General features: G+C 42.3%; 1 protein-coding gene across 1 annotated transcript; it reads left to right on the top strand.

Moving 5' to 3' along the window:
• Positions 1 to 12,173: 12,173 nt before the first annotated feature.
• On the top strand, positions 12,174 to 15,005 carry LOC140188257 (immunoglobulin lambda-1 light chain-like; the record flags this gene model as incomplete). Its single annotated transcript, XM_072244353.1, has 3 exons — positions 12,174 to 12,533; positions 12,919 to 12,952; positions 14,321 to 15,005. Coding segments are annotated over 3 exons (717 nt in total), but the record flags the coding sequence as incomplete, so codon positions are not given.
• Positions 15,006 to 18,324: the final 3,319 nt, after the last annotated feature.

Genomic DNA, 18,324 nt, shown 5'->3' with positions numbered 1-18,324 from the left:
ATATTTCTAAAGCACTTAAAATTAACTTACAACCTAATAAAGTAACTGTGCTCTTTGGAATAGTTCCTCAAAATATTCATGGTATTTCTGTGTCTGACCAACATGTTATTGCATTTGTTACATTGTTAGCTTGGAGGGCCATTTTGTTGAAGTGGAAAGATATATCAGCTCCCATTTTGTCACAATGGCTCTCTCAAGTGATGCTATGTCTTAGTTTGGAGAAAATTAGAAGTCGAACCTTTGAACCTTTATTTAATGTTGAGAAAAGATGGGGCTCATTTGCTCGTTATTATCATTTGAGTTAATTGATATAATTTTTCCACAATCTAATTGTAAATTATTTTAGTATATTTTCTTTTCTTGCTGGCAGTTTGATGTTTATTTTTAGAAACTTTTTGTATGACGCGTGACTCCAGGGTTGTACACCTAAAGGGTTCTCTTTTTTTCTCACTTTTCTGCTTAGTAGGTTTTTTTTTGTTGTCTCAAATTTTTTTTTCAATCTTTAAGATAATGTTTTTTTTGAGGCATTGTAACTGTCATTACTTCGATGTACTCATGTTATTTTTCCTGTATATAACAATAAAAAGATTTGAATAGAAAGATAGATTAACATGGGGAAGTAACAGCAGGACATTTTATAAGTGGACCACACTGAATTCACTGTACACCTCTGGTGGATAGAATGAAATGTTGATGTTTGTTTGTTTAAGCCTATCACCATCCTGGAGCATCAGCTACAGGTCAGAGTCCTCTGTCCTGGCCTATTCTTTCAAGTTGTTCACAGGTGTAGCCCATCTTCAAAGACCCATCCTCTCTCAGGGAGGAGATCTTTGAAGCTTCTGTTAACATTTCTGTCGCTCTTGGTTTCTACAGGATGCATTACTTGACCCATGTCCAACACTCCTCCTCTTTCAGCTGGGTTGGGACCATCCATGGTGGAGTAAATGAATGTCGATGGCAGTGGAAATTGAGCTGCATTCTCCTGGATAGTTTTGAGCTTCTGAAAAATTTTTGGAGCTGTACTCTTCTTCAAAAGTGAAGAGTGTTCCATTGTGTGTTTGTCTTAGATGCTATAAATAGTGGCAAAGTATCATGGTGGTATGGCACTGAATGCCAGGTGTAGGTAGCTCGACACACACTTCTTAAGCATGACGCCAGTCCAGCATATCTATCATATGAATACTACTTAACCCTTATGAGCCCATTTCTGAATGTAATCCAGGTCTTGCTGGATGTAGTTATGAACTGGTGTTTGGCCTGTAATCTTCTCTGCAATTCAAGTGTTTTTCGACATTACCTGCATCTACCAACTCCTCATGAATGATGTTCAAGTGTCACACCATTCTCTAAGTGGAATGTCTCCCCTCAGGATTCTTCTAAATGTCCTACCTTATCAGTTTAAGGCCATCCCTCCACCAGAGAGATATCCTTCAAATCCCTCCACTAGAAAAATATCTTTAATATCTACTCTCTATCTTCCTCATTATCTCATATATCTCTATCAACTCACACACTGACTTCTCCAAGTTCCCAAGATACAAACTCAGTCGATCCAGTCTCTGGTTATACCTGAAAATTCAATCAATTATTGAGACAAGCTTTCCCACAAATATAGCTATGCTGACTATGCCCCGATTAATCTCAGCCTTTCCATGCATAAGTATATCCTATCCTTGGGAATTTTACTATAATTCCCTTCCACTGATTTAAAATTCATGGCCCGACATTGCCTGGTTTATATCTGCTGCCCTTTTGAATACTGAGATCACCTTTTCTATTCTCCAGTCATCTGCTATCTCACCCGCGGCAAATAAATTTCAAAATTCTCCATCTATGAGATGTGGAAGGAAATTGCAGCAGCCAAAATAATATAGCGGGGATATAGACCTTGTGGAAGCAGATTGGTTTAGTTTAATTTGACTTCATTATTGGCACATGGGTCAAGTGACCAATTACTTTGATGAAAAGTTTGATATTCTGCTCCACAAATTAGGAACCATTCCTCTTCCTGTTCCTCTGCCTGCACAATGAACCCACTTGTCTGGCCATGCCTCTGTCCCTAGAGGAAGACTATCCCCAATCAGTACTCTGAATATCATACAGTTAGAGAGCAGGGAGTCCTCATGGCTCTGCTGAACTATCTCCTTGCACCAGTCTGCCTGGTGATCTCCTCGTCTCCCTGATACATGCACTCACTTTAGCTGCAGGATGACCAGCTCCTGAAGCTGACTGCACATGAAACAATTAGCCTTGTGGATGGACCGTTGTTGCCCAAGTTCCAAACCCAGAGGATGTGCTCCTTCAGCTGAAAATACTTCCTGTACCTGTCATTGTCCAGAAAACAGGAAGACTCCTGAGTTTCCATATTGTCCAGGGTGTCCATTCCCATTGCTCTAAGATTCCCTGCCAAAGTTGTCTCTATCAGACTGCCTCTATTAACAAGGAAAATCTACACTTGAAATGCCATCACTATAATATGACTTTGTAAAGAGGTGTTTGTTCATGTCTGGCAAGCTGGAGAGAATTGGGCTCTGAGATTTTTAAGAGCACCATAATTGGTTAATTTTTGTTAATTGTTTTCCTTGCTTTTGTTTTGAATGACTCACTCTTTATCATGCAGACTCTGGGTGTTTTATGTTTAAACTTGTTAAACTTATCTTGAGGATTCCATGTTACATGTAATATTTAAGTGGCGACACAATTAGTTATAACAGCAGGGTCCGAGTTTTGAGAAAATTTATTCATTGATCTCTAATTAAATGTGGTATCATGAATATATGGTGTTTCTTAAACCCAGCAGATAGAGAATACTCATTTTTTCTTTCATGTTCATCATACATATTCCAGAATTGACTAATTTTTATGAATAACCAAATGATTCGATTAGTTCGATCTTGTGAATATAAAGAGATTGCAATTTCTGACCATGCTCCTGTGCTTTTATTTGTAAATCTTTCAGGTTTTCCTGAGACAAACAGATTCTGGCATTGTAATTTAACTTTGTTATCTGAGAAGGATTTTTGAAAGTTCTTGGAGAGGCAAATTATTCTCTTGTTTGAAGAGAATACAGTGGAGGAGAGTTCTAGTCTTGTCATACGGGATTCCTTTAAAGTATATATTAGAGGACAAATCATTTTTTTATATTGCAAGTGTTAAGAAAAAAGCTAACAAAGAGAGAATTAATTTAGCCAATCAGCTGAAACAATTAGATGAAGAATATGCTCTGTCTTCAGATGCTGTTTTGTATAAAAGACGGGTTGAAATTAAAACTAAATTTGATTTTTATTAACATATCCTATTGAAACTCAACTCCTAAAGGATAAAAGTCAATTTTATATTCATGGAGATAAAACAGGTAAATTATTGTCTAACCGAATTAAAACTTCTAGTGCTAAATGACAGATTAAAGAAATTTATAAAGCTAACGGTATTAGGATAACTGATCATTTAGAAATAAATGATACTTTTAGAGAATTTTATTCTAAACTATGTAGTACTGATCCTCTTAAAGATAATACTGTAATGGATAATTTTTTAGACCAATTAAATATCCCCACACTTACTGCTGATAACTGAAACCAATTGGATCTATGTATTTCTCATGAAGAAATAGCTGAGGCTGTACGCTCACTGCATTCAGGAAAAGATCCTGGTCCTGATTGATTTTCTGGAGAATTTTATAAGGTTTTTTCTTCTTTGCTTCTACTTCATTTATGTTCAGTTTTTTCAGTTTCTTGTAAGCCAGGTAGGTTGCCACAATCTTTTTCACGAAGCTTCTATTTCGCTTATCCTTAAAAAAAATAAGAACCCAACTGAATGTTCTTCATATAGACCAATTTCCGTACTTAATGTTGATGACGAAATCCTCTCTAAAGTTCTGGCCCGTAGGGTGGAAAATATCTTACCATCTATCATTTCTGATGATCAGACTGGTTTTATTGAAAATCGATATTCTCACTTCCTCGGTTATTAAATGTTATCTATTCTCCTTTTAAGGAGATATTGGAGTGCGTGATATCCTTAGACTCTGAGAAGGCTTTTGATTGGTTTGAATGGTATTATTAAATTTTGGTCCAACTTTATTCAATGGATTAAATTACTGTACTTACCTCCTTTTGCTCGCGTTCTTACTAATTCTCAGAATACTAAACCATTTAAACTTCAACGTGGAACCAGACAAGGTTGCCCTTTGAGTCCTTTGCTCTTTGACCTGGCCTTAGAACCTAATGATATCACTGTTATTTTATGGAAGGGTACTATCCACAAAGTTTCACTTTATGTGGATGACTTACTGCTTTACATTTCTAATGTTGAAACTTCATTACCTTCTGTGCTTTCTTTACTCTCTTATTTTAGTTGGTTTTCTGGATATAAATTGAACCAACACAAGAGTGAACTTTTTCCTTTGAATAATTTGGTATCAACTGATATTAAATTTCCTTTTCAAATATTAAGAAACCAATTCACTTATTTGGGTGTAACATTTACTAAGAATTATAAATACCAATTTAAAGAAAATTTTCTTACTTTATTAAATTATATAAAAAGAACATTATCAAATTGGTTGCCCCTTTCATTAACATTGATTGGTCAAATTAATTCTATTAAAGTGAATGTTTTACCTAAACTTACATACCTCTTTCAGGCTTTACCTGTTTTTATTCCTAAATCCTTTCTTGACCCTCTGGACTCTATTTTATCCTCCTATATATGGAAAAAGTAAACATCTTCAATTGAATAAAGTCCATCTCCAGAAAGTTAAAAAGAATGGAGATTTCGCTTTACCAAATTTTAGGTTTTATTACTGGGCAGCTAATATACAGAATCTCACATTTTGGTTACACTATATTAATCATGAGGACTGTCCTGGATGAGTTTCTTTAGAAGCTAACCCAGTTAGTAAATTTTCTATTATATCTCTTCTGGGATTTTCACTTCCTTTATTCTTAAGTAAGATAACTGAAAATGTGGTAGTCAAACATACTTTGAGGATTTGGAGACAATTTAGAAAACACTTTGGTTTATTGAGGTTCTCCCTTTCTAGTCCCTTTTTTTAAAATTATCTTTAAAGCCTTCTATGACTGATGTAGTTTTTAAACAATGGGAAGGATTGGGCATTACACGCTTCCAAGATCTGCTTGTGGAGGAAATCTTTTTTCTTTTGAACAATTGTCAACTAAATATGGTTGACCAAACACCCATTTTTTCGGTACTTACAATTTAGAGATTTTCTGCAATCTCAATTATATACATTTCTTAATAGTCCTGATAAGAACGCACTGGATGAAATTCTTTAAATGAAATCATTTTATAATGGTTCAATATCCAATATTTATGGTACGTTGCTGGGAATGAGAAATAATTCTTTAGACAAAATCAAAAATCTTTGGGAACAAGATTTACAGACTTCAATTTCTGAAGAAACTTGGAATGAAATTTTTAAATTGGTTAATACTTCATCTTTATGTGTTCGTCATTCCCTCCTGCAATTTGAAGTGGTTCATAAGGCTTATATGACCAAGGATATGTTATCTTATTTTTATATGAATACATCTCCCTTATGTGATTGGTGTAAGAATGGAGAAGCTTCATTTATTCATATGCTTTGGACATGCCCAAGACTTGAAAAATATTGGAAGGAATTATTCCAAACTTTTTCTGTACTTTTTAAAGTAAGTGTTAAGCCTAATCCTTTGACTGCCCTATTTGGTATTGTTGGAAGGAAAGATATCATCTTGAAGACATCTGATTTGCACATTCTGGCTTTTATCTCTCTTATGGCTAGGAGGGCGCTTTTGTTTAAGTGGAAGGATGCTGTTCCGTCCAACCATGCTCAGTGGTTACGGGATGTTATGGCATGCCTAAATTTAGAAAAGATTCGTTGTTCAATTTCTGAATCTAACCAAGATTTTCAAAATTTGTGGGGGCCATTTTTAAATTATTCTCATAATCTTTGACTTCTCGTTAAAGTACAGAAGTTGGTTCATAGCATATTTTATTCTCTGATAAGGTTTTTTTTTTCTTTTTTTTTCCCAAAACAGCTTCGACTTTGGTAGTGGGTATAGATTTTTTTATATAAAACTGTTTATATTCCAATGTACAAATTATTCTAATCTATATGAATATAGGGTAAGGAGTTCATTAATGTGATTCTATATACTGTACCTGGTATCATTATATTTTTTCTTTTGTTTTATAATATGTATTCCCTTGGACTCTGTATTCTTCTATATAGAAATCAATAAAAATATTGAAAAAGAAAAAAGAGAGAATGTTATGTCTCGCGATGTTGCTGCTGGGATTCTTAAGAATAAACCCTGGTTGTCATCTTGACTTTGGACTCTGTCTTTCCTCCGTACTAGAGTTCCGACATTGTCAACACACATTCTGACTGACTTTTGACCTGACTTACTCAATAGACATTTAATTTTCTGGTTGTTTAAAGATGATAAATGCATGTATCATCTCACTGGTACAGTGTCAGCTGGGCTCACTTTCCTCCAAGAGCATTGTTCCAGATCCTGGGACTCTGGTCAACCTCAGATATTCCACATTCTTGGAATGTGGCTGTCACTGGCAAAGCTGATATTTGTTGCCCATCTCATGGTACCATGTGAAGAGAATGATTAAAAGCCTCCTAAACAATGGGCTATGCTGCCAGGCCACTGCAACGGACATGGTCTGTGAGTGGAGATGGGCATGGTCAGTGAAGATGGGACCCAAAGCATTTTTGTTCCAAAATAAACTTCATTTATAATAAAATATTTACAAGAATAAATGGTGCAATGCATTTTTATTCTTTAATTAAGCATTATGTAGTGTTCATTTAAATTCCTTAAAGCCAATAACTCTGTTGTTTCTTACATAGTCTCTGATGGATGCTACACTCAGGAATAACTCAGGAACTTCGTCACCAAACCCAGCCACTCCCTGTCCCGTAGCAGAAGAACCTTCCATGTTGTCCTTCCCCACCAAGCACTTACAAGTGGCTGTGCCAAGCATTCAGTTGACTGGGACATGACATTCAATGTCAATAAGGCCAGACGAATCCGTCTCAACATCCAAGACAGATAGAACCTCAGTAATGGTACTTGGGGTCCATGGGCTTAGGCTCCATGCACAGTCTGAAGCAACAGCACATGGGGATATTTTGAACATTTTTGCCTTGGTTGTCCAAGGACTTGTGCATTGTAACCAGTCTTATTTGCTCCTTCTTAGATTCCCAGATGAACCGGAGGACAATCTGGGTCATTTCCAAACTAGAGGAGCAGAGCGGGGGGATGAGCCACATCTGCAGCAAGTGTAGCAGCCCTGAGAGCACCTCACATCGGATGGCTAGTTCTTCTCACTTAATGATAGGAGCATCTTCCCCACAGTCCCGCTTTACCCTCCCAATCTGCTCCAGTCAATTCCTATTGCACCCTTTGGCCCTTCAGAATGAGATCCCCAGCACCCTCACATAATCCAACCCGATGATAAAGGACACATTGGATCAGTTGGGCCACTTGCCATACAGCATGGCCTCGCTCTTTGGCAACTGGTTCTGTGAGCATTTTGCGTTGGCAGCCTGACTGCTTAGCCATGCCAATCAATTTGTGAACCAACTTCACATCTGAGTGGAAGAGGGTAAATCCATCCGTGCACAGGGAACATTTCACTTGGGTCCCTCCATTGTCTGTCAAGGTCACACATTTTATCCTCTTGTCTTTCTGATGGCTTTGGCAAAGGTCCTATACAGCACACAAACAAGAAAAGGGAACAAGTTCCATTGTATAATGTGCCTTCCACATGCTCAGATATTTCACCTATTCATCTTTAAACAGACTTGTCACTGAGTACCATCGCTTTAATTATTTGGTCTGGTGATGTATGCAAAACTGTCCTTAGAATCTCCCTTATGGCCAGCAAAATCAATTCTCCAATGCATGGGGCTTTCCAGATATATCAATGAGCAATGACTGAAAGAAAAAGAAGCAATCCTTCAAAAGACTCACCCAGAAAAAAACAGCCTTTACAGCAAAATATTGTGAATTCACTCATCAGAATACTCTGTTTAGAGATCAATTCCCATTGCGCAGATATGTCCACCAGAACTACAACATTTTAAGTGGTCAGTCTGATATGGTAGTTGACAATCCCAACTGACCAATGAAATATAAAACAAGATATTATTGTCTCTGATGAAAGTCGGATATTTAAACCCTGTTTCTCTCTCCAATGGATACCATCAGAATTCTTGAGTGTCTCTACTTTAATTTCAGTTTTACAGCTGCTGAAGTATTTTGCCTTTGGGCATACTTTAAAAGTGGAGAGTTTGAAAGTAAAATCTTCTAGCAGTTAGGCTGTAGTGTTCTGGGTGCCCTTCTTCATAGAGTCTAACATGCGGCAGCTAGGAGCTTGGAATTGTGCATTTCCAAACATTGTGACTTCCGGTAAGATGGCAACACGTTCGAACTCAGCAGCCAACCAAAGGTGCACTTTTCTTTTTAAAATGTGTGTTGTTTTACTGATCTTTAAACTATACTGCTCTCCAACAACTATGGCTGCCGCCGGTCTACCTTATTAGTTCATTGCTAGGACCCGCAGGCCAGGGTGTCAAAGGAGCTGACGCTCAGAAGGGAGAAAGAGAAGCTGCCAGATGGGCTGGAGAATGTTCCGAGGAGCTGACCTGGGCCAAGACCATATTGTTGCCTGCTACTTGAAGCCATCAGAGTTGGTGTGCGAAACCAGCGTGCAGTGTAACCGTGAGTGACTATCTGGAACTTTTCTCCTACGACCGAAGACGCTGTTGGACGTCGATAATGTAAGATGCTGCAGGCGACGAGGCAGCAGCCTTGCCTCGGTTGTAGCAAGGACAGGGCCGCCAGGGGGCTTGCATGCTGCTGCAGTCCAGGTGAGATGACGCTGAAGGTGGTGCAGCGTGGAGCCCGTGTTCTGTTAAGAGCTGCCTGCTACCGTTGGTGCTGCCCTCAAGTGTTCGATCGGTGGAATGACAGGCTGTATTACCGGGAGGAAACCATCAATGGACTGTACGTGTGTTTTCTTACGTAAGGATGTGTGTGTGTGTCTCTCTCTCTCGCTAATTTGAATGTACTGTATACTATGCACCTTGGCCCCAGATGAACGCTGTCTCGTTGGACTGTCTCCGTGTATGGTTTGACTGGTAATTAAACTTGATTCCTTTTGATTTAACTTGAGAAGGCCCCATCAGTTCTGGGAATTATGTTCGATTTGAAAGAATGGATGGAGTCAGTCAGCTCCTCCAGCGTCATTGCATGGTCCTGCCTCTCCCGCTTGCAGCTGTCTTACACACACGTGATGGAGGACGGCACGTTCTGGGAGGTTGTGCTTGTGGCCTCTCTGTCGCATAGTGTCACAACCACGGACTCTGCCGCGGGGTGGGGTCTGCGCGTTCTCGCAGGCGGGCTCCGGACCAGGTTCGGCAATCATGCTCGCGAAATTGCAGGTTCCAGCTAATTCGTGTTTCCTTGTGGTGTTTTACTCCCTTCCTCTCGTTCCAGTCTTCCGACACTTGACCAACAGCAGAGCAACACCAAATCCCCCTACTTACCGATGTTCAGTGTTACGTACCCCGTAACTGGGTTGCCAAACCAGCAGAAATGGATCACTCAGTTGGAGTCTGGATTACTAGAACTAAGAAAGTTTTATTAAAGAAACAAGCAACACAGTAATCGAAAGGATAATAAATGCAACACTTCAGCAATGATAAACACACATGTGCACAGAATTAAGATAACAGCATCAATCAAGCTCTATCGTTGCCTTGGGGTAAATGACCAATTTCAAAGTGACACAAATTTCAATCCAATTTAGTTCAGTTCGCAGTAATCGTTGCCATGGCGATGGACAACGTGGGGGGAGGGGGAGAGAGAGAACGAGAACGACTGATCATTCAGAACGGCTTCCACTCACAGACCGGCGATATTGCTCATATGCAGCTTTCGGGCGGGTCCTTTGTGATGTCACCTGAGGTCACCGACTGTGACCCCTCCTCCAGATGCTGTTGATACTCTGCAGTGAACCCGGCACCCAAGCGAGGGTGGACACTCACCGGGTTCCCGCTGATCATACCTTTCCACCCTGTGCGTTTAAGGCTTCCCACCGACTTGTGAGAGGCGCACCGCTTCCAGGGTCTCGTTACCTCGGGTGTCGTGTGTGTGCTGCCTTAGCGAACCTGTCCCTTTTTATCCCCCTGCTGGGGTATCGCCTGTCCATCACTTCAAACAGTTCAGGGTTCAAAGGGGGAGCCGCTCTAGACAGCTCTCTCACCCATCCCTTCATTACACATCTCCAGATCGCCTGTCCATCACTTCAAACAGTTCAGGGTTCAAAGGGGGAGCTGCTCCAGACAGCTCTCTCTCCCGTCCCTTCATTACACATCTCCAGATGCTGCTTCATTGTTCCTTATCTCTCCTTCCCCTGAGGACAGGTGACAGACCAACTGCTGATGCCACTGATGCTAACCCAGGCCAGCAAACATCTTATTTTATGTGTATTCTCGTCACATCAGGTTCCGGGAAAAAAAAGATAACTGAGTAGCCTGACGCTGCTCAGAAGCGGTATTTATTTAGTATTATGTTACTGTGGCCAAGCCGATGCATCGACATTACCTTTAGTTAGACAGTTGCAGTTAATGGCCCTCCTGGTCTAGCGTTACTTTATTGATTTTTATTTCGGCACAGTTTCTATTGAAGTCAATTGGGCCATAGTGGCACATTCAGTCATATGAGTCATTTTATATCGAAATAAACTTTATTAATATTGAAAAAAGTATTTACAAAAATAACTGCAAAGCAATTTGTTTAATAGCCGGTATTGCCAGTTCCGTTAATTACGTTCCTCAAACCAATAGGGCTTTTGCTGCTCATGTGCTCCCCCGCCCCCACGTCCCGACCCCTCAGTGAAACACTCCAACAATAAGTGAGGAGATTCCTCACCCATTCCGGCTTCTCTCTCTCTCTCTCTCTCTCTCTCTCTCTCCAGTAGCGGGAGAACGCTATACTGTGGCGGTACAGGTTTGTTTTATATTAACATAAACTTTATTCATAATGAAAAAAATATTTACAAGAATACACGTTTAATTGCTTTTAATTTTTACATTCATGGTAAATACTTTCCGGTAAATGGACTTTTCTCGCTGTTACCATCAGGTAGGAGGTACAGAGGCCTGAAGGCGCACACTCAGCGATTCAGGACCAGCTTCTTCCCCTCTGCCATCCGATTCCTAAATGGACATTGAATCTTTGGACACTACCTCACTTTTTTAACATATAGTATTATTGTTTTTGCACGTGTTTTAATGTATTCAACATACGTAATTGATTTACTTGTTTATTATAATTTTAGTTTTTCTCTCTGCTAGATTATGTATTGCATTGCACTGCTGCTGCTAAGTTAACAAATTTCACGTCACATGCCGGTGATAATAAACCTGATTCTGATTCTGATCTAAATCCCCACATTTCGAACCTCAAACTGTCAGAGTGGGTTTGAACTCCATGGCTGAAAGACTGTTGTGGGAACAGGAAGTCTGCACTGTCCTGTTGTCCTTGTCCCTGTTGTCACTGGAGGTGTGACGGACATCTCTGGACCAAAGGAAGGAATCAGGGAAATGAAGGCAGAAGTGGAAAATGTCCGACAATGAACGACCTTTTCATTTGCGACACACGTCAAAGTTGCTGGTGAATGCAGCAGGCCAGGCAGCATCTCTAGGAAGAGGTATAGTCGATGTTTCAGGCCGAGACCCTTCGTCAGGACACTTCGTCGAGACCCTTCGAAGAGTCTCGGCCTGAAACGTCGACTGTACCTCTTCCTAGAGATGCTGCCTGGCCTGCTGCGTTCACCAGCAACTTTGATGTGTGTTGCTTGAATTTCCAGCATCTGCAGAATTCCTCTTGTTTTCATTCGCGAGTTGTTTTGAACAGATCAGTCAGTTGCTGCTGGTGTCGTTGCATTAACCCGGCGACGTGCAGCGGCGAATGGGAGGGTTTCAGATTCCCGCTCTGATTGGTCAGTGTCAGTCACCCTTATTTGCATGGAATCCTCTCCGGTGTAATTGGCTATATAACTGGGTTAATGTGGCTGGGCTGTAAGTACAGGCAGCAAGTCTGCACCGCTAACGATTGCTAAGGTGGGTCTTGGGGTCAGATTGAAAAGTCGATGTTAAATTTGAATTCCTGTCTTTCACAGCTGGAGAGTCCCAAACTCTGACTCAGACTCCGACCGTGTCTGTGAGACCGGGAGCCACGGCCACGCTGAATTGTGACATCGGAACAAAGGATAGCTATGGTGTTGGCTGGTACAAACAGATACCGGGAATAGGTCCACAGTGGATCCTATACTACTATCATTCCTGGAGTAGTCCAAGCTACGGGCCTGGGTTTAGCAGCGACCGTTTCACGTCGGCAGCCAACAGCGCCGGCACCGTTTACCAGTTGATCATAAAAAACGTGGAGATGAATGACGCTGCCGTCTATTACTGCGGAAAGTGGTTTTCAGCGGGCAGTGGCTACTTGTCACAGTGAGAGAGGGTAAAACAAAAACTGGGGTCAGCAAACATGATACACTTCACATCTTTGCAACGGATGAAAACACTCTCATCATTCACTCTTCATAAGGTTACTTTAATTTTACCCATTATACGCTATTTTTGCAATGCCATTCTTGCCATATTTGGAATGTTTCCGAATCCCGTCACCCACTGTCGAGTGTTTGATGTCGTTTAATGTCAGTCTGGCGATACGGCTGTGAGTTCACCCCCTCCAGTCCCTCACAGACCGGGACAGTCGGAATGTGTGAAGTCTGGTTTCATGCTGAAACGGGAACGTCTGACCGTGTTTTCTGCCTGATTGCAGTGTCCTGGGTAATTGCTGATGCCCGGAATCCCACACTGTGTGGGTGTTCGGCCCGGGGGCCAAGCTCTTTGTTACAGGTAAGTGTCCGATAAATACCTCCTGCGATGATCACCGGATAAATACGATCACCCAGCAATGCATAACTTCTACATTATAATATCCTAGCTAACTTTACAGTGGAAATGTTGACTTACAGTCTAATCGCGTTCGTGTCCAGCATCAGTTTTACTCGATGGAGTTGTGTTTGGTGAATTGTTTTCGTCTTTTAATGAAACATTTCTCTTTTCGGTGTGTTTTCGGACGAACCATGATTTAACACTTTCTGTTCATTGGTGTTATTTCTGCTGTCGTGTTAATTTGTCAGTTTTTAGCAACACGCATCAAAGTTGCTGGTGAACGCAGCAGGCCAGGCAGCATCTCTAGGAAGAGGTACAGTCGACGTTTCAGGCCGAGACCCTGACGTCGACTGTACCTCTTTCTAGAGATGCTGCCTGGCTTGCTGCGTTCACCAGCAAATTTGATGTGTGTTGCTTGAATTTCCAGCATCTGCAGAATTCCTGTTGTTTGTCAGTTTTTATGGTGGTTTCACAGGAAGGAACGTGAAGGGATCCAGTGAAGGGACACAGTGGGATGTGAGGTGTCAGTGGGGTCAGGACATTCCACTGTGGTTGTCAACACAGTAGAATGACACGTTTCAATTTATTATTTAGAACTCCCCAAAGAAACAACTCTTGGACTTTCACTGGACTTCCAGTGAAGGTGGAACTCTCGTCCTTCACCATCGGATAACAGACCCTCTCCCACTGCCCAGTCCTTGCCTCCTCTCTCCTGCCACCTATTCCCTTGAGCGATACTCCATTCCGGGAACCACTGTTCGGCGATCCCCGTCTCTACACCGACTGAACCCAGAGCTCCGATTCTGGGGAGAATCCAACCTCCCGTCCCTCACGGAGAGTGGGAGCCGAATCACTCGACATCACAGATCAGAGAGCGACCTACCCCGCCCCGCTACATGGAGCTCAGGACCCCGCAATCGGAGCCCTCGCCCACTGGGGCAGAGCAGATTGTGAGATGTTTAACCTCCCAACAGCAGCGGGATCTTTAGTGATGGGTGAGTGCGGCGGAGGCAAGAGGAGGAACATGTCACTGATGGCCCAGAAAGTGGACACTTTAAACTTCTCTGGGGGTGGGGGCGCTTTGATGCCAGTGTGTCTCTCGATTCCATGAATGACTCCTCGCCAACCGACCTCACCGGTTGGAGTTGATTTCTAGTTTTCCGGGTTGACCAAGAAGTACTGTCCTCCATGGGCACTGCACTGTCTCTCGGCGAATTTCTGGACCCCTCTCAATGAAGCTGAAACCTTCTACTCGCGATTCTGTCAAACTGTGAAATGACGAGAGTTATGGCGCGACTTGAAACACGTTTTCTCTCGTTTATGTTCCAGCTCAGCAGCTCCCGGACCCTTCAGTGAAACTGCTTGGGCCATCAGCCGAGAATATCTCCGCTAAAGGATCGGGCACCTTAGTTTGCCTGGTCAGTAAATTGTCGATGGGCTTCCCTGTCGTCAGCTGGACAGTGAACGACAGTCCGACGAGCAGTGAGGTGCAAACCAGCAGGGTGACTCAGAATGCGGACAAAACCTTCAGTCACAGCAGCTACCCGACGGTGCCCGGCGCAGACTGGAGCAGTGGGAAGAGCTACTCCTGCTCAGTTCAACAAGGAGCAGCCTCGACAATATCCGCAACAGTCACACAATCCAGCTGTTAAACAGAGCGCGGCTTCGGCCTTGTTTGTTTCCGATTAACGGGAGATCATGGCCTTGTATCTTTCACCTCTACCACTCTCACTCGCTCTTCCCTGTACTTCCCTTCTGTTCCGCTCTCTGTAGTTTCCACTTCGATGTTGGAATATTTGTACCTGAGGCTGATTATGTTCTTTTTCCTACTGAGACGGCTACAAGGTGTTAAAGCGGACAGGTACTTGTCTTCTGGAAATTTCAGGCGGTGAATGGTTTTCTCTGAAATTAGGTATGGATTAATTAGAATTATTAATTAATGTTTTAGTGATTCGTCGTCAAGAGCAGACTGACAGACAGTAACGGTGACGAACTACCAATAAAGATGATCAGTGCAGGAATGATTTCCGTGTGTGCGTTTCGACATCTTTCGTGTTTTTCCTATTCTGATACCGAGTGGGAGGAGGGAAGAGAGGGGAGACTCGTCTATCTCTGGTTTGTGAAGTTCAGGAAATCTCGACGGCAGCCTTGGACACCGAATATCAGCAACGAATGACGGGAAGTTCCATTGCGGAGATACTGGAAAGAATCGGGTCAGGGTGATGGGTTGACTGTTAGGCTACGATGTAAAATGAGAACAAAGCAGTTGGTTTTGGGAAGGTTAGTAAAGGAAATGAACATGAACGTGGCTGCTAATATTCAGGTTCTGTGGCAGCATTGGTGGAGAGAGGAATAAATTGTATTTACGCTCTGGGCTAATAAGTTTTCTCCAGAAATTAACAATACTGACACAAACTAGAAAATCTGGGTATCTGAAATGGTTGGGTCACAAGGGATGTAAACTTCCCAGTAATAAGTTGAAATACTGTTCCTCAACTATCTTTTGGGTGATGGTATGCAGCTACAGGAGTCCAGAGACAGAGTGGTTCAGGATTTACTTTACGTTAACTGCTGGTCCCCTTTCCACTACTCTCCCAGCCATACTTTCGCCCTCTCTCCCTTCTCCTTCCCACTCCGATCAATGCTTCCTAGGCTGAACCCTCACCCTCTCTCGATCTGCAGCGCCACTGCATTCATTTCCCGAAACCTGTTCCGATTTTGGTCCTTCCTCTCCCTCCCCAGCAACTCGCTCAGAGCCCTCCACTGCTGACCTCCCCCTCACCCCCTTGCCGTTACTTCGATGGACGGGGTAGTCACCATTGGGCGATTCAGTCCGGGGTTTCAAACAATGGCTGCTTCCCTGCTGTTGTTCATTCTGAGGAGCATGAGAGTGGTGGCAGAGGGAGGAAGAGTGTGTGTCTGTTCTGAGAAAGAGAAATCATGAGGGAGGGAAGGAGAGATGGGATGGATAGAGAAAGAGGGAGTGACAGAGAAACAGCCGATAGCGAAGGTGAGATGAGAGAGAAAAACGCCCAGGAGTCAGAAAGGCGGGAAAGGAGTGGTGTGGGATGGGTGAAAAAGGGAGAGGTAAAGAGAGACCCAGCAATCCTGGTACAGCTGCCAGTTTGATCCGTGCCATTTGCACATGCATAGAAAGGTAGATTGGAGGGGAACTCCCAGGTTCAATTCCCAACAGCACAGGCACTGCGGCACTGAGTTCCTGATAAAGAAAGCACACTCACTAAAACACCACCCTGCAATGGGCAAAACCCACCATTCCCATCACACAAAGAATCCTCACACCGACATGTTCCCAAGCTGCACTCCTCGAGAGGGAACAGTCTCAGAAAACAACGACGTCCCTTTCGAACATTGATGAGGAGGAATTTCTTCAGCGAGAGGGTGGTGAGTCTGTGGAATTCATTGCGACAGTTGGCTGTGCTGGCCAAGTCATTAAGTACACTTAAAATGGAGATTGACAGTTTCTTGTTCAGTAAACGCGTCAACCTGTACGTGTAGAAGGCAGAAAAATGGGAATGAGAGGGATAATGAATCAGGCATGATGGAATAGCATAAAACATAGGAGAAGAATTAGGCCACTTGACCCATCGAGTCTGCTTTGTCGTGTTTAGTTTATTATCCTTTCCGACCCCATTGATTCATGGTTGATTCATTATCCTTCTGAACTCCATTCTCCTGCTTTCTCCCCATATGCTTTGACACCATTACTAATCAAGAAACTATCAACCTCTGCTTTAAATAAACCTATTGAGATGGATTCCACAGCTGAATGTGACAAAATCTTCAACAGATTCATCACCCTCTGGCTAAAGAACTTTCTTTTCATCTCTGTTCTAAAGGGACATCCTCATATTCTGAGGCTCTGCTCCTTAGTCCTATATTCCCCAAATATTGGAAACATCCTCTCCACATCAACTTCACTTGGCTTTTCAATATCCAATAGCATTCAATTTGATCCCCTCCTCATTCTTCTGAACTCCAGTGAGTACAGGTCCAGAGCCATCAAACGCTCATCATACGTTAACCTTTTCATTCCAGCAATCACTCTTGTGAACCTCCTCTACATTGCCAGTACATCCTTTTCCAGTTAGGGGGACCAAAACTGCTCACAGTCCTCACCTTGTGTGGTCTGACTAATACCTTGTAAAGCCTCAACATTACATCTTTATTTTTATATTATTGTCCCCTCAAAACTAATGCTGAAGTTGCATTGAGCTTCCTTACTCCTGACTTAACCTGCAAATTAATTGTTAGGGAATTTTGTACCCGGACTATCAACTCGCTTTGCACCTCTGATTTCTGAACATTTTCTCCTGCTGAGAAAATATTCCACACCTTTATTTCTTCTCCCAACGTGCATGGCCAAACACCTCCCTATGTCTTCCATCTCCCACCTCTTTGTCCATTTTCCAAATTTGCCAATGTTCTTCTCCATACTCCCTTTATCCTCAACACAAGCTGCCTGTCTACCTATTTTTGTATTGTCCACAAACTTGCCCAATAAAGCTATCAATTTCCTCATCTAAATCATTGATATAGAAATGGAAAAGAAGCCGTCCCAACACTGACCCCTGCAGAACAACACCAGTCATGGAATTCAATGACTGAAAGCCCTCTTTATTCTCACACTTTGCTTCTTGCCTGTCAGCCAACCTTCTATCCATGTGCTCTTATCATAGGCTCTGAAAATCCAAGTAAAAACAGGAACTGACTCTTCTTTGTCAATCCTGCTGTTATTTCCTCAAAGAATTCCAACTGATTTTTCAAGCAAGATTTCCTATTGAGGAAACCATGCTGATTTTGGCCTGTTTTTTATGTGTCTCCATGTGCCCCAAAACCTCACCCTGAAGAATGGAATCTAATATTTTGCCAGCCACCAAAGGCAGACAAACTGGCTTATAATTTCTTGTCTTTTTCATCCCTCTCTTCTTAAAGAGTGGAGTGACATCTGTAATTTTCCAGTCCTCCAAAACCATCCCAGAATCTAATGATTCTTGAAAAATGACTGCTAACACTTCCACAATCTTTAAGCCACCTCTTTCAGAAACATGGGGTGTAGTCCTTTGGGCTCAAGTTGCTTATCTATCTGTCCAGGTAGCTTATCTGAATTCAACATTCTGTGTTTCTGTTGAAAGGAGCACTGCTGAGATCACATATGGGATACTACAAAAACTCTCTGTATTCCTTTTGCCACTGGCAAGCCTACCAATCTGCTACTCTGTACTTTCATCCAAGTCATTTGCTGTTCATCATAAAAAAACAGAGGTCCCAGCACTGATACCTGCAGAACACCAATAGCCATAGCCTTCCAA

The sequence above is a fragment of the Mobula birostris genome, chromosome 26, assembly GCF_030028105.1.
Source record: "Mobula birostris isolate sMobBir1 chromosome 26, sMobBir1.hap1, whole genome shotgun sequence".
Lineage (NCBI taxonomy): Eukaryota > Metazoa > Chordata > Chondrichthyes > Myliobatiformes > Myliobatidae > Mobula > Mobula birostris.
This window is presented reverse-complemented; position numbering and strand designations above follow the sequence as displayed.